Here is a 24786-nt window from a genome sequence, read left to right as displayed (position 1 = left end):
AATATGACATATACAAGAATGTACAATATGTATGTAAGTATATATTTGGAAGAATATATAACAAATGTAAGTATATACAGTATATGCAGTTTGAGCATTTAGCACCTGTAAGAAAGTTAGAATGTTATATTGAATATTTGTAAGTGGGTAATGCAAGAATATATCTATATATCAATGAAATATGCAAGTTTTATGTAATGTACACAATTGCAAGAATATGCAAGAACATATATTTGACACATGAAAGGCATAATGTACAAAGGGTCATCGTATGCAATTAGGCAAGAGATTTTATATATGCAAAATATTATACAGTGCTTCCAAATACGTGGAGTGTGCAAAACTACAGAAAGTTCACAAGAAACACACACATTGCAAGCAGGGTATATAATCCATGCCACCATGTGCAAAGTGCAGTAACGATAATAGATGCAGTGATATGCAGCACTAGATGTAAAATACACACCAGTGCAATATAAGCAGTCTTACATATACAATAGGGTGTTTCAATTCCTACAAGCGCACCAGCAGCAACCAAGCCTAGACCAGTTTTCTCCTCCCTTATTTGCATAGACGCGCCCTCCTTGAACGCCATTGGTCAGCAGGTTCGCCAGCGCTGGTCGGCCTCTGCGTCCCGGCCCTGGCATCTCATTAGCATGTGCCCCGCCCCGCAGGCAACTGATTAGGCAGTTTGGGGGTTGCCATAGCCTCTCCCGGCTTTCCGGTTGGCGGCCTGGGCTGTCAGTCGGCGAACGCTGAGGGCCGCACTTCCGCCTTGGTGTCAGCAGGTCTGGGCCCGGGGCTGCTGCGGGACCAGGTGAGACAACCCGCCCGCGGCCTGCGCCCTGGCGGGGCCACCGCAGCCGAGGCTGCCGCCGGGGCACAGGTGGGACCCCGGGGAGCGGCGGCGGGGGAGGGGGAGTCACTGAGGCTCCCGCCCGGGGAAAACTGGGCCCCGCTCTGGGCTCCTTCGTCCCGGGGCAGAGACCCTCCGCCATCCGGCCCCTCGTCCCTGAGCTCGCCGCCTGGCGGGGGAGGGACCCCAGACCTAGGGTGGGGAAGCGGGGGGCGACCCGCCCCTGGAGCCAGCCCCCGCGCTGGGGTAGGACACGGGGGGGGGACGGGGACCCCCCAAACTGGGACCTGCAGCCCTGGAGGGGCAGGGGGAAGTGGGGGAGCCCCCCCGCAACCTGAAGGGAACCCCCCGAGAACTGATTCCCCCACCCCAAGCGAGACCCATCATCCCAGTCAGGGGCACAGATGAGGGAGATGCCCAAACTTTGCGGGTAGCCCCCAAAATGCAGAGTAGGCTCCCCCAAACCACGACACCCTCTCCCCGAGAAGCCCCAAATCAGACCTGCTTCCCAAATGAGGCCTGCTACCCTGGGAAGGCGACCTCCAGACTGGGACCCATCCCCAGAATGTCGGGGAGGAGCTCTGATGAGTCAGTTTGCGTGGGGCCACTTTCTATTGCAAACAAATGGGTACAAAAGATCCTGAAAGGTAGGTCAGGGGCTGAGGGGAAAGAGCAAGTTGCACTTCCTGGAGAGCTTATTCCTCAGGCAGGAGAAATGGAGGTAGTCTGCATGCTTCCGTATGATGGGTCGCTGCTTTCCCTTCCCTGGTAGAAGGGGCTTCGTATAGCCGCTTATTGGTTGTTGTTTCATGTATAAGAGTAAAGCTGAACAAATAACATTAGATGTAAATCGAATGGCCAGACCCTTTTGCCCCTAATTTACATTGCAGAGATGTACCGAATGTTACCGCCATCTGGGGCAATGTTTTTCATTACAAATTATTCTTTAAACTGGAAGGCTTCTGATCTGGAGGAGTTGGGAACAAGAACTGGCAGAAGGTGCTGAAGAACCTTTCGTAAGGAGAACAGCTGGCATCCTATGTCTAGTCAGAGCAGAGCTCTGTTCCTGTGTGACTTAAAGGAAGGAAAGTAAGGCAAGGAAAAGAGTCTGCTATGCTCCTAAAATGTGCAGAAGTGGAGCTTGGTTTCAGCATGATTTAGGAGCACTGGGGTGCAGATTGCCTCCTGCTTGAAGAGGTCTTTCCCCCCAGCTGCCACTCACAGTCCTTGTCAGTAGATACGCCTTGATTCTCTATTCTTCCAGCTGTCCCCAGCATCCCCCTCTTGCAGAGCTTCTGAAAAGTAGCAAGCAACCTGGAAAATAGTGGGAAATGGCCATTTTTATACTTCACAGAGGTTTATGTGGCATGTTAATAAAAAAGTAAAGTATGTGGCCATTTGTCTAATATGGGTTTTAATCTTATTTATGCTGTCTATTCATTTAGCCTGTGAACTCCTTGAGGGTATGGTCTGTCTTCCTGCAAGACTTAAGGGCCAGAATTTGAAAACTGCTGCCTAAAAGCACATATGGTTTTGTGTGTGCCTGTGTGAGGCTTGCAGCTCCACCAATGAATATCTGCAAATGTACGTACAATGCAAATAGATATTTCCCTTACATCCTTATCAGTTTTCTTGATTAAAACATGTTTTGTTTAAACTTTCAAGTATCAGAAGTGAAAGGGACATTGATTTGCAGTGTATTTAGGATCAGAGTATCACTGTTTCATCTTTTCCCCATCTGTCTTGCTCACACGTCTCCCTTTCTTCAGCATTGTCTACCCCCACAAGGAAAATGTTTCAGGGATACTGATTGGTTGAATGGCTGTTTCTTTTACTGATCCTTGCAAAGGCTGAGCACATCTACATTGTGGCATTCCCATTGATACCTGAGGCCAGCCACATGCATCACATCTTACAACTGTTCTGGGACTCCTGAAACTCCACAGTGCACTTTCTGGAAGAAGGAGTTTTTGGCAATTTCCAAATTTGAGGCATTGTGAGGCAGGGATAGTGATAGGAGAACTGGTTGAAGTAGCACTGAAGTACAAGGCATTACAAGCTGTTGTTTCTTACAGTGCCTTTTCATTTAGTGTAGACAGCCTTCCTCAAAATAATTATTCACTCAAGTTGTGTGAGTGACTCTTTGTAATGGTCTAATAGGAAATGTATTAAAATTTGTATCTTCTTGTTCACTTGAAGCAAAATTTTTATAACACTCAAATTTTAAATAAAGGTGTGCTGAACATAATGGACAGTGAATCTGGGAAGACTGATGAGTTGTTCTCCAGGCTGTACAGTGAGAGAGTTGAGGAGAAACGGACTTGTAGTTGCCTTTTGACTCTTGAGGGAAGTTTCAGGGAAGCTGCCCATCAGCACACCTGAGTTGACTTAATTTAAAAAGGCAATCTGATGATGAATTCTGAAAAGGAAATATTGAAACAGCAGCTCTCAGTACATATGGCATGTATTTAATGAAGCAGAAGATATGCTTTTTTCCAAAATTAGTTCCTTGGACATGACAGTGCAGTTTCATAAACAGATCACAGAAGTTAAAGGCACAAAAAGTTAGTTAGATTACAGATTCCATCCCTGGGAATAGTTGAAAAACAGTCGTTACGGATGAGAGACTTGAGACTGATCCAAAAGCTTAATTGTGTGCGTTACTGTCTACAAAAATGTGCTTGGATTAATTGTAGCCATTCGGGGTCACTTTCGTTGGTGGATATTTATACTTAAGAACAATTACTGTGTTCTCAGTAGCTTTCCACAGCAGTTAAAAAATAATTTCTTACCTTAGCTGGCAGCTTTTATAAATATAACTATAATGCTACTTCTGTGTGTCTGTCTCTTTTTTTTTTTTTCCCCAAATGAATGTAACTGTCCACTTCATACTCATCAAACTAAATACAAAATAAGCTTCCCAATATCTTCCGTTTAGTGTCTCAAAGCACACTCAGCAATCTTTTTGGCCTTTAAGATACTGTATAGTATGTAAGTAGTTTTGCACAGATATAAATATATTCCATACAGATAACTGCTTGAAACCAGGATTTGCACATAAGTACTCTGAAGTTTTAAGTGAATAACTCATTTGTGTTCATCTTGTAAGGCAATTTGCCCTTGAACATTCCAGTGTTACATCAAACTCCTTGTTATTTAAGACTTCCTCTTATACGTCAGCATTCTTTTCTTGTCCTTCAATCGATATTGATTTTGTCACCTGACTTATTAAAATACCTCTTGAAAAGACTTTTCTACTCTAGATACTTAGACACCATAGTGCAGGGGTGGCCACCCTGTTTCTCTGGAGCCGCATGCTGCCCTTCAGATGTTAATATGCAGCTCCTTTTATAGGCACTGGGGGCTGAAGCTACAGGTGCCAACTTTCCAATGTGCTGGGGGTTGCTCACTGCTCAACCCCTGGCTCTGCCACAGGTCCTGCCCCAACTCCACTCCTTCCCAGAGCCTGCAATGCCCTTGCTCTCCCCTCTCTTTCCCCCCCAGCCTCCTGCATGCCACGAAACAGCTGATTGGGAGGGATGGGGAGGTGCTGATCGGTGGGGCTGCCAGTGGGTGGGAGGCGCTGGAAGCGGGGGAGGGGGAAGGAGCTGATGGTGGGCTGCTGACATATTACTGTGGCTCTTTGGCAATGTACACTGGTAAATTCTGACTCCTTCTCAGGCTCAGGTTGGCCACCCCTGCCATAGTGTCACAGATTCTTAGTATGCTTATGTTTACAATTCTTGTCATATTCTCTGCAAAATAACTAGTATGTGTGATTCTGCATTATGTATTTTTACATGAAGTATTAAAATTTTTCCAAAATATGTAGTAAGTGTACTTAGAAATATGCCTTACATTTGTAATTCAGAACAGCAAAGATTTTTTTCTAAATTAAATGGGTTGATGACAAGCTTGTCACAGGAACTTCTTCATCTGGATGAAAGAAATGTGAGCAATGAGAGAATTGGTAAATCTGCTTATAGAGAGAGTTTATTGGAAGATGCAGTATTTTGAGTGCTTTCCTGCAGCATAATGTAAAAGAATTGATTGTAAATGAATGTAGGATTTTATACAAACATATTTCGTTTAAAATCTTCTGGCATGTATTGCTTTGGATTCAGCAGTGTAGGATATTGCCCTCAACCTTCACTCTTTTAAATAATTCACTTCCAGAAAGAAAGTGTGAGGACAGAATAGTTTTTCTTTGTATTCTAAAAGACTGAACATAGCAAATTGTATTGAGACACTAAACAATTAGAATGTGTCAAATGAGATTTAATATTGGCCTCAGATATGCTGTTAAAAATACACTGAGCCAGCTGTACAAAACTAATGTCTTAATTTTCAGGATTAATGAGGTATAAGAATAAACTGAGCCTGTTTTTTAAATTTGTTTAATTGTGCTTTTATTTTTCCTTTATTTTAGAAAACAAATCCCTGGACTTGGCAACATTCTGTGAAGTATTTCAATATATTTTACTGTGTACAAGCATTTCATTTTATCACCTGCTATAAGTACTCCAGTAGGAGGTAAGATCACTAGGAATTCTAAAGTTGTCTAAAAATCTTATGGTGTTAGTAAGCTTATTTATTTTTTATCCCAAATTTTCAGCTGGTAGAAGACCACTTTCACCCACAAAATGTACATGAGTTTGAGTACCTCCATTTTGTTGTTGTCATGTTTGTAGATACAGCAGTCGCATGCACATGTGGCTAACAGTGCATACAGTTGCAGAAATGGGCATGCACTTCTAAATTTGGCCCTTTCCATATTATCATTATCAATATTATAAATCTGGGAATCAAAGTTTCAGATGTTAGATATCTTTGATGGTAATTGTGTTGTTAATTCAGTAGTGTTGGTAAAGATATATATTGAAAGGAGAGTTTTGTTTTTAACAATGTGATTTCCTCGTAAGAGGTTTTCCTGAGGTTTTGCTAGAAATTTTCAGAAACCAAGTGTTACTAAACAATTGTTTATAGTAAAATAAGAATGTCATCTACTGTACTTCTAGAGTTTCAAATGAAACTACAATACATTTGTTAGTGAATGAGTGTTAGGGTTATTGACACTGTTGCAAACTGGTTAGCCAATAAAGTGGACTAACAATAAGAGGTACAGCTTTTTTATTAAAATTTTATTATAAATAGAAATAGATATGCTAGGTAAAGAAGTTAAATTTTCTTAATACTTTAATTCTTGAAGACCACAAATGTGTTAGACTGATTCCCGTTTACGTAAACATCTGTGCTATGAATATTGCCTTTGAAGAGATGGCACCTTAGTAGAAACTCTGATTTTACTAATTTTCAGTAATTTCTCATCATGAAGCCCTAAGTAAGTAGTCCGTGGGACTGTTTGCATGTGTTAGTGCTGCACAATTGGGTTCTGTCCCATTAATTGCTGATGTGTATATAGAGGCATGGTTGTTTACTGGTAGCACTTTGCACTAAGTTGATAAGTCGCTAGGGCTACAACAGCTGACATTTTTGTATCGTGGCTATTTTCATGACACTTCAAGAGTAGGTCTCCATAAAAATGGCTGATAGTGGGGTAACTTGTACAGAGCAAATGGATGATTGGATATGTATGAAGAGAATTGATGAGTAGTGGCATTATGCTTGATAAGATTTCTATAAATTAAACCTGTAACTGTCCTTTACTGTTCTGTGTTGTTTTCTGCCTTGCTGTTATATACAGTACCTGTTCCTATAATCCTTAAACTTTAATGGTCAAGTAATGGCATTGGTCACAAAATGTTAAGTATGATTAGGCATGGTACCATGCTAGCAAAATATGTGAGCAAATGGATATGCTGCTTTTCTCTTTTACTGAACATGCTAGAGTGAGTGGTAGGCAAGCGATCAGAATTCAGAACCATCCCGCGGATTATTTTGCCTGTTGCTAAGAGCTCAGGATTCTTTGGGCTTACAGTGTGGTGCTTACGTACTGCAGCAAAATGGGTGGGTAATCCTGCCACTGTACCTCATGCACCAATTGCTTAATGCTGTTCTGTTTTGGATAAAAGATTTTTTTTTTCTTTTTTTAATAAACTCTATAAACAAATTGCCCCCAAAATGGTCATTATGAAAATATAGCTTGCTTTATTTATTTATTTATTTATTTATTTATTTATTTTTGTGACTCTCAGGGAGTTTTAGTTGATGCGGAGGAGGGGTTGGCAAACTTGGAGGGGGTTTTTTGTACATTTTGGTGCATTTAAAAATATTGTGTTGCAGTGTGTTTAAAAAAATCTTAAAGGAGGGACTCAATGTCATATGAGATTAGTAAAGGTGTATAAATCTAGGGCAGGATGGCATTGAGACTGAACTGCCCTCTCACATCAGATATGGTCTCTGCAAATCGGCGTTGAATCACACTGATGACATCACGAGTGTGTTGGTGAAACTTTCAGTGCCACTGACTGTGCTTTGTCACTTGCTTCCATCTCTGTTCACAACAATCCAGAATCCTTGACAGTCAGTGAATTAATTCTATTTCTGTTTTTTTTTTTTTTTTAAACAACTATTTGGGGAAAAGACCATGATCAGGGCTCATTTCAGGCTGTAGGATAATATTATAGTTAAGGATACGATCCATGGAAGTCACGGATTCCGTGACTTTACCAGACCTCCGTGACTTCTTCAGCTTCGGCTGTCAGCAGCTGTGGCTGGGGCTGTGTGCCGCTGGAGCTGGGTCTCTGCTGCTCCCCAGTGATGGGGCTGTCGTTTCTCCTCCCCCGCCCTCCCTGGGGCTCCAGCTGTCGTTCTCCTCCTCCAAATTATTTTTAGTAAAAGTCATACAGGTCACGGCTTGTTTATTGCCTGCGACCTGTCTGTGACTTTTACTGAAAGAAACTGTGACGAAATCTTAACCTTAATTATAGCCATGCTTTTAAACAGATCTTCCAGCATTTAAATCCCCTTGATGAGGTGGGAATGGGAGGAAGGCATTGTATAACAATGCCAACAGCATTTCTAGTGTTTCCTAAAGAGTCTCTACAAAGGGGAAGGGTAGTATGAATGCTTTCATAAGTAAGGCAGTCAGACAAGAGCTAGCACTAGACCATGCAAAGCCTTCAAGATAAAGATCATGGACTCTATTCATTGCTTTATAAGGAACAAATGAACATTTCTTGCTGTAAAGGTTATGTGGGGAGTAATTTGGCTATGGATTTGTGAACTAAATACATTCATTACAAGATTTTCCTAGGTATTTACCTTCAACCAAAGAATTGCATGATTTGCCACAGGATAAAACAAATCTAAATTACAAGTTTTGTCAGTAGAACTGGGAAGAAAAGATATCAAATTAAGATTCACTACTGCCATACTAGGGAAATTCTTTATTAATATGACCTGCAAGTGGCTCAAAGATAACGCCATGTACAGACACTAGGCTTGTTCTAATGAAATTTACTAGCCAACTCTCATTTTACTATTAACCCATTAGCAACAATTTTCCCCTAAAGGGTGATGAACAAGATAATTTCCTCTAGGAACCAATAAGGGACAATGAATTTTACAATTTAGAGAAAAAATGTGAATTTCTTTTTTTACAGGATCAGTAATGATGGATTGGTTTATCTGTCTTGTTGCTATAAGTGTAGCATTGTATACCTTGAAAATAATGTTCACTGGGGTCTTGTGAATATAAAAAACAAATAAAGTAACTTCATGGGCTTTAACGTTTATTGGGGAGGGCAGTACAACACTAGATTATTTCTCAAGGGAAACCGATAGGGTAAGGTTAAAGTTAGCATAATCCTAAAACAGCATGGCTTCAGATGAACTCAAATGGCAAAGGAATAAATGTGAATGTAAGGTTCAAAAGCAACAGGACAGCAACATCTTCTGATGAAATATTACTGAAGGTCTGCATACCTAGGAGAGGAAAATTTGATCATCTTTTGTATGGAAATAGCAACATTTGCAAGTTGATAGAAAGATTTGAAATGCATTGGAGGGCTTCAGGGGATGCAGAAGTGCACCTTTGGTATACCTTCTGGAAATGAAAAGCTTGGTCAGTGTGTTTTATGGTTTGGAGGTCTCTGCTTTTGCACTGTGGCAAATCCTTGATTCTCCATTTGTGGATCGAGTGCATGCATCTTCCATGTAACATCCTAACATGGTTGATGGTTGTTGGCTGTCTTTGATGGTGCAAGAAACCAGCTAGTTCGACAGTGGGGTCATCATCCGATGAATTGAGCTGTAGCTCACGAAAGCTTATGCTCAAATAAATTTGTTAGTCTCTAAGGTGCCACAAGTACTCCTTTTCTTTTTGTGAACACAGACTAACACAGCTGCTACTCTGAAACCTGTGAGGTGCTTGTTTACATCAGAGCCTGCCCATAGTATCTCCCAGGTGTCTTCTGGGTTAAAGAAGAGCTTCTCTAGCTGCTCAGAATGGTCAGCGGGACTTAAGATGAGCGTCACATGGGTGAACAAGGTTATTGTGGAGTGGGAGCTTTTGGTTAGCAAGAGCTTTCTTGCGCTTGTGCAGTGTAGCCATCTCTCACCAGATGGTTGGAGGAAGGATATTTGCAAGGAGAATTTGGTAATGTGTGTGTTTGTAGATATATTTGGCTGACATGTTGTAAGCCAAACTTTCAGAGATGTATTAGCAGTGTGACCGCCACCTACCACATCAATCATTCAAGAAATGAGGAGATTGTGAACTAAATTATCAGTTTAATAACATGCTCCATTTGTATGGCACTCAAAAATGAAGGGCCTGGAGCACCTAATCAAAAATCATAACAAATCCGATTTGAAGATTAGGTTTTATAATAGAAATAAATGCAGCCTTCAGAAAAGATTAAAAAATGGCAGAGGGCCAAAATTTCAACTGGGCTTCACCTAAACCTTTCTTTTCTGCAGCATACATAGAGAACACAGAGAAGCACTCTGCATTGCTCTCCATGTTGGACTTGCCTGTTGAGGGAGTTTAGTTTCTCCAGTGCGGATTTTGGTTGAGAATGTTGTTGCAGTCAGACTTTGAGAGGAAACAAGTCTAACTTGCTGAATAATTCCTCTTTTGTGTTTCGCTAGATATCTGCATTGCTGTTTTCTGGTTGAAGGAATAGTGAGTGCATGATGATAGCAGCAGGTATTGAAATAGGCAGTTTTAATCGGTAAACCTGTAATGCTGTTTTAGACCTATTGTTGATAACCTAATTTCGTAAATCAGTTAACTAAGAGTAATAGTTATTAAAGCTTTCATTTAGAGATGAAAACACTAGGTATTGACACTTCAGGAGAGCTGTAAGAAACAGACATGAATATTTATTTCTGTTCCTTGAAATGCAACTGGTATGCTTTGGTTGAAGTGGAATCTGCAGGAATTTGAACCCTGGCTGTCTTTCCAGGAATCCTCTTGAATGACTCGTATTCTTTGTTCTCCTGGCAGCCTTTATATTAACACGAAAAATGTCCCTTGCAATTGCACTTTATAAATATGGGTTGTCTGTCTGTGGTGGAAAAGATGCTTTTAAAGAGCAGTGTAACTCTCGTGGCATGTTTAGTTTGGCCAAAGCTATGTGTAACTTTAAAACCTGACCAAACTATTTCTGTTAAATTATCAGTTTGTTACAGTGGTGGCTTTTTGCTGCATTAACAAAGGGAGGAAGAAGTTTAAAAACAGAACATCTTTACAGAGGTCACATGATTTTAGTAATAACTGACATAGTATTTATACCAAATAATGAGCCTGAACAGAACCTTTTCCTTAACAGAACCTTTGTGATAAAAAGCAATTAAGTGAGGTTTTGTCCCCATCTCTTTTCCTTGTTTGCAAGCATTCCTTTTCTCTCCCCTCCAAACTCTCTGTCCCAGTCTACCTCCATTGAGGCTCCTTGTCTCTAGTTGTCTTGTCCAGCCAGTTTCAGTTCCCTCCCTTGCTGGCTAGTCATCTGATCTCTTTTTCTCCACCCTGGCCTCTAGTTGCTAAACCCCGCTCACATTCCCTCTCCCGACTGGCTCCCATTCTGTTTCCTTCCCCAAGCTCCTAGTCCCATGTCACTGTTGCCTCCCCTACTCTTTGCCCAGTGCTCTTTGCCCAGCTGGACCCACTTTTCCTCCTTACACTCTGAATTTTCATCAGATCCATCTCCCCTCACCTCTTCTCCCTTGCCCCACTGGTTCTCGGTCCAAGTGTGGACTGCTTCCAAAGCTCTTCATCCAATCCCAGTGCCCCCACTTCCCTTCTACTCAGTCCCAGTTTTCCTTGTCCTGCCAGTCCTGGTCTCCTCCCCGACCCCAGTTCTCAGCCCAGTTTCCATCCCAAACTACTTCAGCTGTGTTTCTGCGCTCCCCCTCACCCCCCACCAAATAGTCCCTGGTCCAGCTCTTGTCCCCTCTGCAACTCAATTGGATAGCTTCTTCCTCCATTCTGCTTAGGCCTAGCAGGGGGTCATTGAAAGCATAGTGGAGACATGGGTGAAAACAACGTATTTTCCTGTAGCCCACTTCTTGGAAACAGATGAATTGTTTTGGCTGAAATTTCCTCCTGACCACCCCCCCCCCCCTCCAAAAAATTTCAGTCTGGTATAGAACATTTCAGCCTTTAAGTCTTGGCAAAAAGGTTTATAAGCAACTGAAAACAGGATCTTATAATAAGTGTTGGTCAACCCAACAAGAGCCAAGACGTTGAGCCCTGCCTCTAATACAGCCTGTGATGGTGTGTATGTAGACCCTTGAGCCAGCATGTACTTTGTGTGAAACAGTGCAAATCGGATACGTTGCAATAAACTACAGGTCATATTTTCACAGTACTAAACCTGCAGTGTTTTATCATAATTAAAATTAAGTGTGTGGGGCAGGGAAATGGTCTATAGAGATCAAGAAGAGACACAACTTTTGATCTGTGGTGATGAGAGAGGTGTTTTCTACATATTCATGAAAAGAGCCACTCTTAAAATATTCTATTTCTGGGTACAGTGGAATTTGAAATAACTGAGGGTTTCAGAGTAACAGCCGTGTTAGTCTGTATTCGCAAAAAGAAAAGGAGTACTTGTGGTACCTTAGAGACTAACCAATTTATAAATTGGTTAGTCTCTAAGGTGCCACAAGTACTCCTTTTCTTTTTGAAATAACTGAGAGGGCTCTGTACAAGAATTAGGCTTTTGTAGGCAACGTGTCTTCAATAGCCAGATCACCTGATATAGATTGCTGTGCCGTACTTAACTCTTTCTCTTTGGCATTAGTCATAACCAGATGACTGATAGCTGCGATAAAACTTTCTTTATCATACACCATTTATCATAGGAGGTTAAGTGTCACTGTGGTGAATGTGGTATAAATACTTAGATTCAAGGTTGACCCTGGCCTAGTGGTAATATTCTGCATCGGGGCTGGGAAGATGGTCATAGATGTAAATTGATTTTCAAGAAATGAGAACTGCCAGGAAGGCATAAAGGCATTTTCATACAAATGACCTCTGAAGAAAATGATCCACCCAAATTACTTGGCTGCTTGATTCCAATTCAAACAGGAAACATGAGAAATTGAACAGTGCTTGGAGAGGCTTTAGCTCTGTTGACTTGTGCTGAGATATTTGCTGCACTAGATGGTGTATAAGGTGGTCAGAATGGCATCTGTTTGGCAGACTTTGCCATAAACCACGGGCAGCTTCATCCAAATAATTTATCCATCAGTCAGCAGTTCTAAGAGAACTTGTAGCTGGCCAAATGAAGATCAATGTGCATTGGAGAGGAATGATACAGTAGCATTCGTATTACAGTAGCAATACATGTCTTGGCCTGTGGGTGGGGGAGACATTGTCCTCTCAAGTGTCTTCTGGGTAATGTCAAACCCCCTATAGTAAGGGTTAGATAAAGGTCATGTCTTGAGCAGTTGGGGATATAGGTGTCTTCAATTAGTGACATTTAGAGCATGGACCGTGGTGCTAAGTCAACTCCTGTGGTTTTGTTCTGTGCTTCCTTAAGGCATTGTTCGTTTTTTCAGTTTATAGTGTTAAATCAGGTATCCCCTCTTTTTAAACCTCGGCATCTTTCCCAGTTTTATTTATTTCAAGTGATTTTTTGTAGCATTCTTGGACTGCTGACTTAAGGAACAAAATGGTCTTCCTTTGACATTGGCCAGTCCTAATTATTTTAGGGCAAAGTGGCATTTTGCGCTGTTATCCTTTTTGATAAAATTGCCTTCTGATTCCACCTTGTCTTTGTTCAGATCTTTCCTTGAAAAGAGTAGTTACATCAGTCTCATAAATGGTGTTTCACATTTAAAATAGCTTTGTGTATTAATTTGATTTTAAAACATTCCAGCTGTATAGAGAATCTTACAATGAGCACCAGGGTGTAAACGTTCAAAGCACTCATGGAGTCATAGTAGTTAAACTCCCACTGATGCATTTTATTAATTTAAAAGGGGAATTACACGGCTAAAATGTGTGCAACACTTGAAAAATCTCGCCAATGCTGATTTCCTGTTTCCACTAGAGATCACTTAGATCATGTAGATCTTCAGTTAGACCTTTACATGGAGTCCACTTGTGTGAGTACCAGTACTTGGTGTCCACAAACTCTGCCTGCACTTTGCAGATTCAAATACCTGTTAATGCTTGCATGCGCCTCTAAATAGTTTGATACCTGCATGCATGCCCGGAATGCATTGGTCCAGTTGGCTGTTTGAGTGCTAATGCGAACACATATGTGGAAGTGTTTGCAAGTGCAAGGGGTATGTGCAAGTGTGTACAGGAACAATAGTGTGGAAATCAGGTCCCATATACCTTTGTGAAAGGCACACTAGATGTTGCAGTAGAGCTGCTAGTGTAGCAAAAAGAAAACATTGAGACCTTGTTTTTAGGATTTTAACTTGGCTGTAAAGTGGGATTTATTTAAACGCTCTTGGGTAAGATAGGTGGAAAATGGCAATTTGTTCTATGAAGAATTAAATATGCAGTAAGTTTCAGTAACAAATGAAATGTAAGATGTATGTGGGGGAAAACTATTCAGTGTGTGGACACTTGGTAGAAGTGTTGACAGTTCTGTTTCTACTTTTTTTTAGCTAACTTTTGTACATCTATGAAGTACAAAATTAACTTCTTAAATATTGTGTTTCCGGTATGTAGAGTGTCTTTAGGGTTTTTTTTAGGGGTCTGTTTTCCTTATGTGATATGCTCTACAAAGAGCACACCACGATTATGTTCTAACTCAAAAAGTTGAATAATAAAAAATACCTGTCTAGGATTTAATGTGACTTTTTAAACTTTTTTATTTTCTTTAAAAGTGGTTTGATCCTTTTTTCTAAAAAGGAAAAAAGTACATTAGCCAAATTTGGGATTAAATAAATGTGAAGCTATCCCCTAGAAAAGAGTAAGGCCCTGATCTTGCAACTTCTTTTGCATGGGCAGAGCCCTGCACTTTCACTTATGCCAGTTGATTTCAGTGGCCTGGCCTCTTGGAACAAGTTGCAGTGTTTGCACTGCTTTTTTAGGTTCTATCTGCTAGATATTCATGCTTTGGCTAAGAATTCAAGTAGAGTGCTACTGGTAGAGTGGGGGAAACCCAATGCCTTGAGTTTACCATGAAAAGGGGGAAATTGGGAGACAGTTATGGTAATCTGAAAACCTGAGGATGAAATTAGAAAGCCAAGGAGCCAAGCCTTTTGTATGATTGAGACAGAATACATAGTAGTCTAATGCACAAAAGAATATACAGATAGAATAACTAATGCATACAGTACTGTACCTATTGCTGCATCTTACTGTTTCTATCCTGCTGATTATAGACTATTATTTGCCATATCAAGTGTTTTAAGTAAAAATCAGGATGTCTTCTTCTCCAGATCCTTTGCCTTGCAGTGTTTAAAGAAACTAAATTAAAGCTGGAAGTCTCCTATTGTACAATAGCAATAGTAAAAGTTGAGTACCATATTCAGATATTATTTGCTTTTTTTTTGTCTTGTTTTATTTTTGTAAACAAGCCTTTCAAAGGCTTTCCTTCCAGTCATATCGCTTATTCTACTGATGAGGTGTTTTTTTCTTTTTAAAACTTTCCTTCCTTACAGGAGATATGAAAGTATTGGTACCTGTAGTTTCTGTTGAGTAAATTTCTGCATGTGCCTTTTTGGCTTGGGTACCTATTGGTGCTTTTGTGCAGTGCATACTGCAACAAATAATTTGAAATGTCCACTCTATTGTGAACATTGCTACATGTTGTTTAATGGCTTTACACTGCTTTTCCCAGAGGTACGTCCACAGTTACCTGGCTATGCTAAAGTGTACAAACTCCCAGATAAATTGCTGGAATTGCATTGTCATTTCAGTTGTGTAACTTGCTTTGATCAGTGGGAGTTGGGTAGCTTAAACCCTGTGTCAACCTTTGAAAATTTAATACTGAGTGGAGTTTGTGATCACATGACTGGTGTTTGGAATTTGATTTCAGTCCCTTAAGTGTTCTAATTTTTTTTAGTCACTTGGCACTAGAATTCTTATTTCAAGATTGGTGTTTGCATTACTAAACCATGCTCTAGGGCAGTTTGATATTTGTGATACCTTGTTTAACTTGTTTGTAGTTGGTTTTACAACACCATCAAAGCACAAGGCTTATTTAAGTGGGACCAAAATGGTAATCTTCTGATCAGAAGATAACCGTAACATCCTCTCAACTTCTGGCAAACAGAGATGGAATCCATTCTGTACTATGATGGTTTCTATGGGAGAGACCACATGACTGTTGCTAGCCTGGTCTTGTAAAAAGTGACACCAGCATCAAATTATTCCCACTCTGATTTGGGAAATATGATACCGTTGAAATGTTCTGAACAACTAGCCCATCACAATGTAATGAGGATAGGAACAAAGAGGAACTAAACCACAGATCATTTAAAAGTAGTAAGAGTCTAAGCTAAATGCACAAAGGTGCCAAAAGGCCAAAATTCCCTGCTACATATGGGTTATTGGAACATGCAATATTTAATATTGATATTGAACCTTTCAATTGAAAGGCTCCCGAAGTGCTTTAAAACTACGGTACATACTTATGCTACCTCATTCAGCCACTATTGGGAGTAGACAGCAGAAATAAGCTCAGTCACTGAACACAGTGGGGGAGGGGAAATATTAGCATATGATACTGGTGAAAACCCTATGTTTAAAACCTTTGTTTCTAAAGTGTCTAAATTCTTTTGTGAGGTCCCTCCAATCACCAGTTGCCAACCTGCTTAGCTTCAGCTTTTGGCTCTGAATAGTTTTAGTTTTTGCAGCCTTTAGCCTTGCACCAGGTAAAGTCTGCTTCCTGTAATAGAACAGGAAGCACATTCCAGCACTGTATAGGTGTTTGTGATGTCACTAGCTGCTGCATGGGAAGCAGAACCCAGGATTTGGCTTTGGCAGGTAACCGAAGAGGACAATGCCTTCCAAAAGGATTTGTAACTTCAGTCCAGCCATGGGTAGTTCTAGCTCTTTGGGCTCTGAACTTTTCTTTTTTTTTTTTTAAATAACTTTTTTCAGGTTAACATTAGTCTTTTGCCCTATTCTTGGACCTGCTCCTCATTTGTCCTGATGTAATTCCGTTGACCTCAGTAGGGGTTACCTCTCCTTTACATGTTGTATCTGAGTAAGAGGCTACATTACACTGTGCTTTGGCTGCAGCTTGCAGGCTTTGTTCTGAAGGATCACCTTTTGATTTTTGAGAGAGTAACACTGTATCAAACCATTAGTGCCCAAATGGCCTTGTTGTCTTGTCTTATCTGTTTTCTGTTTCAAAACTGACCAAACCTCTTTCCTACATATCTGGGCTCCAGTTCACTTACTCGTTATCAAGCTGTATCCCAGAAAGTTGTTTTCACCAGTTTAACCCCAACAACACATTTGACTGTTAATTATGGCATCACAAAAATGAGACCGCTGGGAGCTGAGGAGAACAGGAATTCGAATGGCTTCTTGTGTGACGCTGAAAAAGTTGCTTAATCTTCTTTTGCTTTGTATAATCAAGATTAAACATAAGGTTAAGACCCTGCAGAACACTGTCAAGAGGGAGCCTGGGCAGAACAATTCAAAATGTCCTAGAGTTCAGTGGATGGGAGAATGCAGTGGAGTAGTGAAACCAAAAACTTTCTTGCTACTTTAAGTTTTAGTTGGACAGCCCTGGGGGCTGAGATCCTATCTACTCAGAACAGGTAGAGCACAGGCTGTGCAAACTTGCATACACTGCTTCCTGTCAAAGTCTTGGCCTTTCTGTTTCCTCTGTGGCATGTAGCTCACCCTTTGTTTCCATTCCATGCTTGATTGTCAGCGAGGATTGTGATCTCACTCTGGTTCTTAGTGGACAGTTGTCTAAATTTCTAATAATTGATCGCAAATAAATCCAATGACCACAACTTCCAGTGATTATACCTCTGAACTGGATGCATACTTTTGACCTGGAGTTAAAAGGTACTAAACCAGTATCTTGAGCCATCCAGTCCTTTCTCACAACATTTTTGTATTTTTCTTTTGCAGCTCTTTTTATTAAAGTCTTTGTTTTTGGTTGCACAGTAGGAGAGCTTGCTGTACTTGAAAGTCCTGTATGAAGTGCAAATGATGCTCTCTTTCTCTCTCTCTTGTTTTATTCCAGGTAAACAGTAATTTTCGTCTCAAGCTTACAACTGAGGGATACTTCAGACTTTCAACATTGTTAATACACAAGACTGCTTTTTAAAGTGAGTCTGCTTTTCATAAAGTGTTACATAAAACTTTAGTCCGTTACTTGAACAATGAGTGAAAACTGGTCCAACCGTTGCTCCTGCTTATGAATGCAACAAGATGGAAAAAACTTTGATGGCTCACGATTTTTTTACACACTGACATTTATGTTGAAATACACATCACTACAACTTCTATATTGGCTCTAAATAATAGAATTCTCCTTCTTGCCCCTTCAATAGAACACAAACTGGGAGTGGGTAAAGGGAAGAGGTGGACGTGCCATGTTTTTAGTGGGTAGAAGCCCTGTCTTGCACATGAAAATGAGCACAATTTAGATGCACAACTGCATGCCATTTAGAACTGGCATATTATACTGTGTGTTTGCAATCACTGTTCTTGGTACGCAGATTTTGTTTCTGTGTAAACCAGCACATACTTTTAACGTGTTTAGCACAATGACATGTACAACTCTGCTTTCAGTAGGTCATCATAAACAAGGTGTGGACATGACACATAGAATGTTTAGTTTGAAATTCAGATTTTTTTTCCTTTCTTTTCTGCTCTTAGCCCCCCTGGTGTGTGCATATGTATAATAAACATTGGTTTTAGTGAAACCTGAGTAGGCCACACAGTGTGAAATAACTAATTCAATAAACTTTCTTAACAGTGTTTTTTATAAAATCTTTTTGGCCTTTTGAATATTTCTGTGTTTAATGAATGTAGGTAACTTCTTGAGTTAGGAATGTAATGCAAAGCTTTTTTAGATATTGTCAACATGGAAAAGCAGGAGAATAGTCTATGATGGGGTAGGCAACCTATGGCAAGCTGATTCACACTGCCCGGGTCCTGGCCCCCGGTACGGGGGGCTCTACATTTTAATTTAATTTTAAATGAAGCTTCTTAAACGTTTTTAAAAAACTTATTTACTTTACATACAACAATAGTTTAGTTATATATTATAGACTTATAGAAAGTGACCTTCTAAAAACGTTAAAATGTATTACTGGCACGCGAAATCTTAAATTCTGAGTGAATAAATGAAGTCTCGGCACACCACTTCTGAAAGGTTGCCAACCACTGGTCTATGAGATATATCTTCTGCAAACACTATATATTCAGCTACAGAGAAAGATGATTCAGTGTAAACCACACTAAATAACAGACTGCTAGGTTTACAGCAGAGAAATATATTCTCTCTTAGCGCATCCCCTTACCCTCAGAAAAACCAAAGGAACCCTTAGGGTGATTGGTTGGGTATGACTACACAGCAAAGAAAAACCTGCAGCGGGCCCATGCCAGCTGACGGGCTTGCTGGGTTCGGGCTGTGGGGCTGTTTCATTACTGTGTAGACTTCCACTTTCGGGCTGCAGCTCAGGCTCTAGGACCCTGAGGGGTGGGCGGGTCCTAGAGCCTAGGCTTTCTCAACCAGTTGAAGTGAGCTGTAGCTCACAAAAGCCTATGCTCAAGTAAATTTGTTAGTCTCTAAGGTGCCACAAGTACTCCTTTTTCTTCTTTCAACCAGTTGTAATTCAAGGCAGATGCTTTCAAGTTCAAGTGGCCTACATTGCTGCAGTCTAGATGCGAAGCAACAAAGGCATGTTTCACAGAGGACAGGTGGTGGGTCATTCACAAGGGCATTCTAGCCAGCTGGAGATGGCAGAAGTTGTTACTTGCAGATATGACTATGTCAACAGTCGGTGTTGAACAGTTCAGAAAAACTCCTGTGTTGCAGGCTGCCTTGATGCAATGTGGTTGTGTGTCTCATTAGTGGACTCAAGGCGTGTTTTCAGTTGGGTTGTCTAAGGGTTAGATGACAATGGTAAATACGTTGACACCTGGCTGTGACAGATGTGACAGTATCCTACAACATTCTGGACAAACTTTATTAAATTAAGTTAAACCTTGTATTTTTAGGCATTCATTGCATTCAAAATGCAAATCTTAGAAATATGGGCCTGGAAGGGACCTCAAAGTCATCAAGTTAAGCCCTTTGTGTTCTGGCAGGACCAAGGAAATCTAGACCTCCCCTGTTAGGTGTTTGGAGGTTTTTAAAAACACGTTGGCGAATGTCGGGGATTCCTCATCCCTTTCTTCCTTGGAAGCCTATTCCAGATCTTAACTCCCTTATATTAGGAAGTTTTTCCTAATATGGACCCTAAAATCTCTCTTGCTGCAGATTAAAACCATAATTTATTGTCCTGCCTTCAGTGGACATGGAGACCAACTAATCGCTTCCTTTTTATAACAGCCCTTAATTTCTGTGTAAACTGTTAGCATGTCCCCCCTTGGTGGTCTTGTCTCAAGACTAAACATGCCCAGATTTTTTTTTTTTTTAATCTCAGGTTCTGAGCTGAAGCAGTGGTGAACTTCTGACCACAGGAGAAAACCCTGTGTGGAGTTTGAAGGACTAATCATGAACCAAAGCCCTTGTTGGAGTAGGGGAGTGATCTCTGTTAAGCTTATTAGCATGCATGTAGGTTCTTTTATTGTTTTTAATATATTTTCTTTGTAATGGTTTTTATCTTAAGAATAAAAGTTCTTCCTTAGAAAGAACTGTGTGGTAATTTGTGACTGTGGCTGTAATAATGTGTACCATCTTTGAGGAGAGAAATGAAGCAAGGCCTGCTTTTAGGCAGACTATCTTTTGCTGAGACTATCACAGTATAGTCGGGGAACTATGCTGCCTAGAAATACCCTGCTCAGAGGGGGGAGAGAGATGCGGGTCTCCACCCAAGAGAGCTGTGGGCTGAGAAGCTGGGAGCCTAGAGTGAGTGCCTTTGCTGGACCATAGAGGGGAAATTCAGGTGCAGTTGCCCTGAACTGTGTGGCACTGTTTGTGCTACTGCTTCCAATCTTGCTTCTGCTGGTAGTGAATTATGGCCAGGGTATTCTTGAAATTGTGGTAGCTCTGCCATGGGCTCAGGAGGGGGAGCATACTATCCTGTTTTCATTAGCTGGGCCAAAAATATCTGAACTGGTTCTTCATCTTGACCCATGAAGTTACACTAGAAAGTAATCCTGAATGGTATCAGGGACAAATGCCCATATTTGGCTTATGCTAGCCTGCTACTCATTTGTCCCCTCCTCTAGGGTAGAGCACTTATTAATTTTTTTATGTTAATATTTCTAGCTGTCTTGTTCCTCCATGTACCTTCTTGCACCTCTACTATACTGAAAGTGGGAACAGTTGCTGGGGGTGGGGTGTCTTTGTTTGAAAAGCGTGTGAGTCAGGTGAGCAAGCTGGCAGCTGTGAGCAGTTGATAACTAGTGGAGCTGAATCAGGTATAAAGTCTATAACTGCACAGATTCTGAGTAGCGCACACGAAAAAAGGAAGGAAACATTAACCAACTGAGTTTGTCTACAGCCGTGGTTCTCAAACTTGTTCCACCGCTTGTGCGGGGAAAGCCCCTGCCACATCTGCAGGTTTGGCTGATCGCGGCTCCCAGTGGCGGCCAGTAAGTCCCTCAGCCCGCGCCGCTTCCAGCCGCTCCCATTGGCCTGGAGCAGCGAACCGCGGCCACTGGGAGCCGCGATCGGCCGAACCTGTGGATGCGGCAGGTAAACAAACTGGCCCAGCCCGCCAGGGGCTTCCCCTGCACAAGCGGCGGAACAAGTTTGGGAACCACTGTTCTACAGGAATGTAGCAACATATCAAGAGCAGCAGCGGCAAATAATTCTAGACTTAGGGGTGAGGGACTGTAAATAAGAACTGTTGCTATAGGTGTGTTACTCTTAAGGGCTGAGTGGAGGCTCTGAGCGGAGGCTCTGAGCAATGATTATAAACAAGGGGTGGTGCTGAGACCAATACCAAGGCAGATAACTCAGCAAAAAGAAGGGGAGTCCTGAGGAAGTTCTGGGAGGGAGAGACTTAAGTTCCTGGTCTTTGAGGGCCTACGCAACCCGCAGCACTGAGCCTCCAAGCCCAGGTCAATAGACTTGCATTGCCGGTCTTGTCTAGGGCTCTAAAAATAGTGCTGTCAATCTTGCCGTTCAGGTTCTGAAGCCTAGGGGTGGGTGTCAGAGCCTGTGCTCCAGCCTGAGCCATAACTTAAAAGTGCTGTATACACACCTATGTTCAGCATGGTAGTGCAAGCCTGCGTCTGTAGACGTGGGCTCGGAGGCTTGCTGTCGTGGGCAGCCATTGGCTGTATAGATGTACTTGACCGATTGTGACTTAGCGGCCTGCCTTCAAGTAATAACTTAAGTGGGCTATAGAATGGTACTAAACGAACTGAAATGTTCCACTGTGGAAGTTCCTCTGTCTGAATGAAGAGCAGGAAGGTTTCATTTGTATCGGGAGTCGCGTGGTTTTTGTTCTGGAGGAAAAATTAAAGGGGTTTGAAATACAGCTGGAGTCACTTCAGCAAGAACCTAAACTGGATGAGAAAAACAGAGCTATCCCAAGACATTACAGGTCAAGGCTAGAATGGCAGTGGTTTTCGTTAATCCACGTAGAAGTGCCAGAGTTAGTTTCCCCCCCAGAAAACTGCTCCTCTTGCAGATGAAGTGGGATCTTTAGTGACTGTGAATAGTCAGGACTTCTAGTTCTGTCTTACTTGTATTATGTTGTTGTTGTTCAATGCTAGTGTAATGTATTAACTTAGTGCATGGTTGATTAATTATTGAATCTTTAAGCCTTCAGTATTATGAAAACTGCATATAGTACTAAGTATCTGATTTTTCTGCTTTGGCTAAATTGAAACTGAGCCAAGTGTAAATGTTTTGGATACATAAATGCCAAGCAACTGAAATAAATCAAATCTAGCCTGTGCATCAAGCTTACCTGGTGGATTTCATGCACCTGTGGCTTGTTTACAGTGCATTTAGCTGCACTGTATGTGAGAAAGCTGCACTATCTCTCTTCCTAATTCACTCTTGCCAAAAACAAAACCACCAGCTGGCTTTATCTTGACTTGCAGCCAGTTGGTGCAAGAGTTGAGTCTGGCAGTGGCTGACACAACTGAGTGCCTGCACTGCAAATGACTTTCCAGGTCCCCAGAATAAAAATAGCTACGTGGTGCCATGCTTTTCTGCAGAGGTGACATTCGGGGTTGACAGTTGATAGTCACTTTCCCTCCCTGGCTCCATACAGAGTTGATCCTGGGTGGTAAATGTGCTGGTAATCTGTTTTGCCCTCTAAGAGGGCAAGTTTTCCTCTACCAAACACTTTCTCCATTTGCTGCTACTTGACTGCCCTGGCTTCCATCTGCTGTATGAGACCTACCTTTGCTGTTAGCCTCATTTTAAATATAAGTAAATTCAAAAATAGTGTTTCACAATTATTTTTTTTAGTATAAAGTCTCCAGTATAGACTGTAATCCCCATGAGCTTTAAAAATTAAAGCCAGTGGGCAGTATATGGTATAAATATAGAGAAAATGATAGTGTGGATAAATAGTTCTGCCATTCCTTGCAGTAGTAGATGATGCTGTATTGTCCATCTTCAGAATTTATTTTTTTTATTAAAGAAACCTATTTTGAATTTATATTAATTAACTCTTCGCCCCCTCCCACCAATAGTGTTGTTAAATGCCAGTGGATATAAACATAAGGATTCAAGTGCCTAGGTTTTCACTTGTCAGGGATGGGGAAACTGGAGGATATGGGTTTTTAAAGGTTTTTCCCCCCAAAATAAGCAATGTGAAAGCACTAATATTCTGTCTCCCCCCCCCCCCATCTTCTCAAATAGATCACCTAAAGTGATTTGGTATTTATGACGGAAGATTCCATTCCACAAAAATGTTTAATCTTTAAATCCAGCAAAATGATGCATTAGAGGAAGCCAAGTTGGCGGTTCAAAGATTTCATACTGAAGAATGAATAGTGAAGAAGAGTTCTTTGATGCTGTTACGGGTGAGTAAAAGCCAAACTGCAAAATAAAATTACAGTTTGTATGTGCTTGTGGCAAGCCAGAATTGAAAATCTGTTAGGAAATCAAGCACCATTATTACAATCTGTGATGAAAACCTTTTGAAGAAAAGGGAATACTTTTATTGCTGGTTTGAGCCTGGGCTAGGAACTCCTTAATGCTGGTTCTCCCTATAGCCTTGAATAAATCGTTTAGTCCCTCTGCCTCAGCTTCATGATCTTTAAAATGGGGATAAACTCACTAGACTGGTGAGGCTTAATGTTTGTAAAGCATTTTGAAAATGAAAACTGTTACATAAGTGCTGAGTGTTGTTTTAACTTCAGTGGAGAACTTTCTCCATGGTGTTTGAAGTGGAAAGTGTGTTCTAGTTAGAAATTCATTAATATAAAACAATGCTTCTATGTAAGGAGCCAAAATCTTTGCTGTCCTGTGTTGCCCTCAGAAAAGCAAACATAAACCTCTTGAGACCTGAGTATTGTCACAGTACTTTCCTTTGAACTAATGAGGAACACTGGTTGCTTGTAATAGCCTTACATGGTTTTAAAGGTGAACTGAAATGCTTTTCAAAAATAAATTTATATTTAAAAAAAACTTTTAAAGATCCCAAGTTATTAACCTCCTACTTCCTGAATGGTTTTTCAAATGTTAGGAATGGGAAATATTAGAAGCTGGCTGACTCAGGTGATTTGCTCCCTCCTCGCTGGAAGTGTGGAGTCATGTATTGGACCTGAGAACCCCTCGAACCCTGTGCTTATCTTATTCTTATGCAAAAAGAAAGATGATGGGAGGGAGGAAAAGGAAAAAGTCTTGGCAAAGGAAGCTCCAGGTCTTAGGATATGTCTACAATACAGCAACACAGCTGTGGTGTAGATGCTGCCTACATCAGTCAAAAGGGTTTTTCCATCTATGTAGTTAATCCATCTCTCTGAGGAATGGTAGCTAAATCAATGGAATAATTTTTCTGTTGACCTAGCCATGTCTGCACCAGGAATTAGGTTGACCCAACTGCATCGTACAGGTCATGAAACTTTTCACAGCCCTGAGTGATATAGCTAGGTCAATCTAATTTTTAAGCGAAGGCCAGGCCTAGGTCCTTCAAAGGGATGAGGCCCCATTCCAAATCCAACTACTTTTTTGTGTGGACTTTGAATCACAGTGCTTTCAAAGTTGGCCTCTCTTGATTCAGGGAGCTGGGGCTGCATCACTTTTCCTGTTGTGGGTTTTGCTGCTCCCAGACTTCTTCTCCTACTGGCTGCTGTCTTTCCCTCCAGCACTCTGTTCTGGTGTAAGTTCCCTGTCCTTAGACTTCTGGCATGGTTTAGATGGGGAGCCATGTTCAGTGTTGACTTTTTCTGTGGTAGGTTTTCCTGCTCCACCTCCTCCACTGTGTTATCTTACCAGTAGAGACTG

At 41.2% G+C, this 24786-nt stretch overlaps 1 protein-coding gene across 5 annotated transcripts in view; it reads left to right on the top strand.

Annotated features, from left to right (window-relative positions):
* Window positions 1-765: 765 nt before the first annotated feature.
* The window catches only part of OSBPL2 (oxysterol binding protein like 2), a 55159-nt gene continuing 31138 nt past the window's right edge, over window positions 766-24786 (top strand). For 2 of the 5 annotated variants that reach the window (XM_074969648.1, XM_074969651.1), the window contains exons 1-5: window positions 767-886; window positions 2302-2440; window positions 5286-5389; window positions 17437-17521; window positions 23197-23360. In XM_074969648.1, coding sequence (XP_074825749.1) covers window positions 23324-23360 — 37 coding nt within the window. In that variant the 5' untranslated portion in view covers window positions 767-886; window positions 2302-2440; window positions 5286-5389; window positions 17437-17521; window positions 23197-23323. Of the gene's footprint in view, window positions 887-2301; window positions 2441-5285; window positions 5390-17436; window positions 17522-19856; window positions 19981-23196; window positions 23361-24786 lie in introns of those variants that run through there. The other 3 variants (XM_074969649.1, XM_074969650.1, XM_074969652.1) reach the window with 3 other exon arrangements.

This window comes from Natator depressus, chromosome 13, assembly GCF_965152275.1.
Source record: "Natator depressus isolate rNatDep1 chromosome 13, rNatDep2.hap1, whole genome shotgun sequence".
In the NCBI taxonomy this organism is placed as follows: domain Eukaryota; kingdom Metazoa; phylum Chordata; order Testudines; family Cheloniidae; genus Natator; species Natator depressus.
The sequence above is the reverse complement of the archived record's forward strand: the minus strand, read 5'-3'. Positions and strand labels throughout refer to the sequence as shown.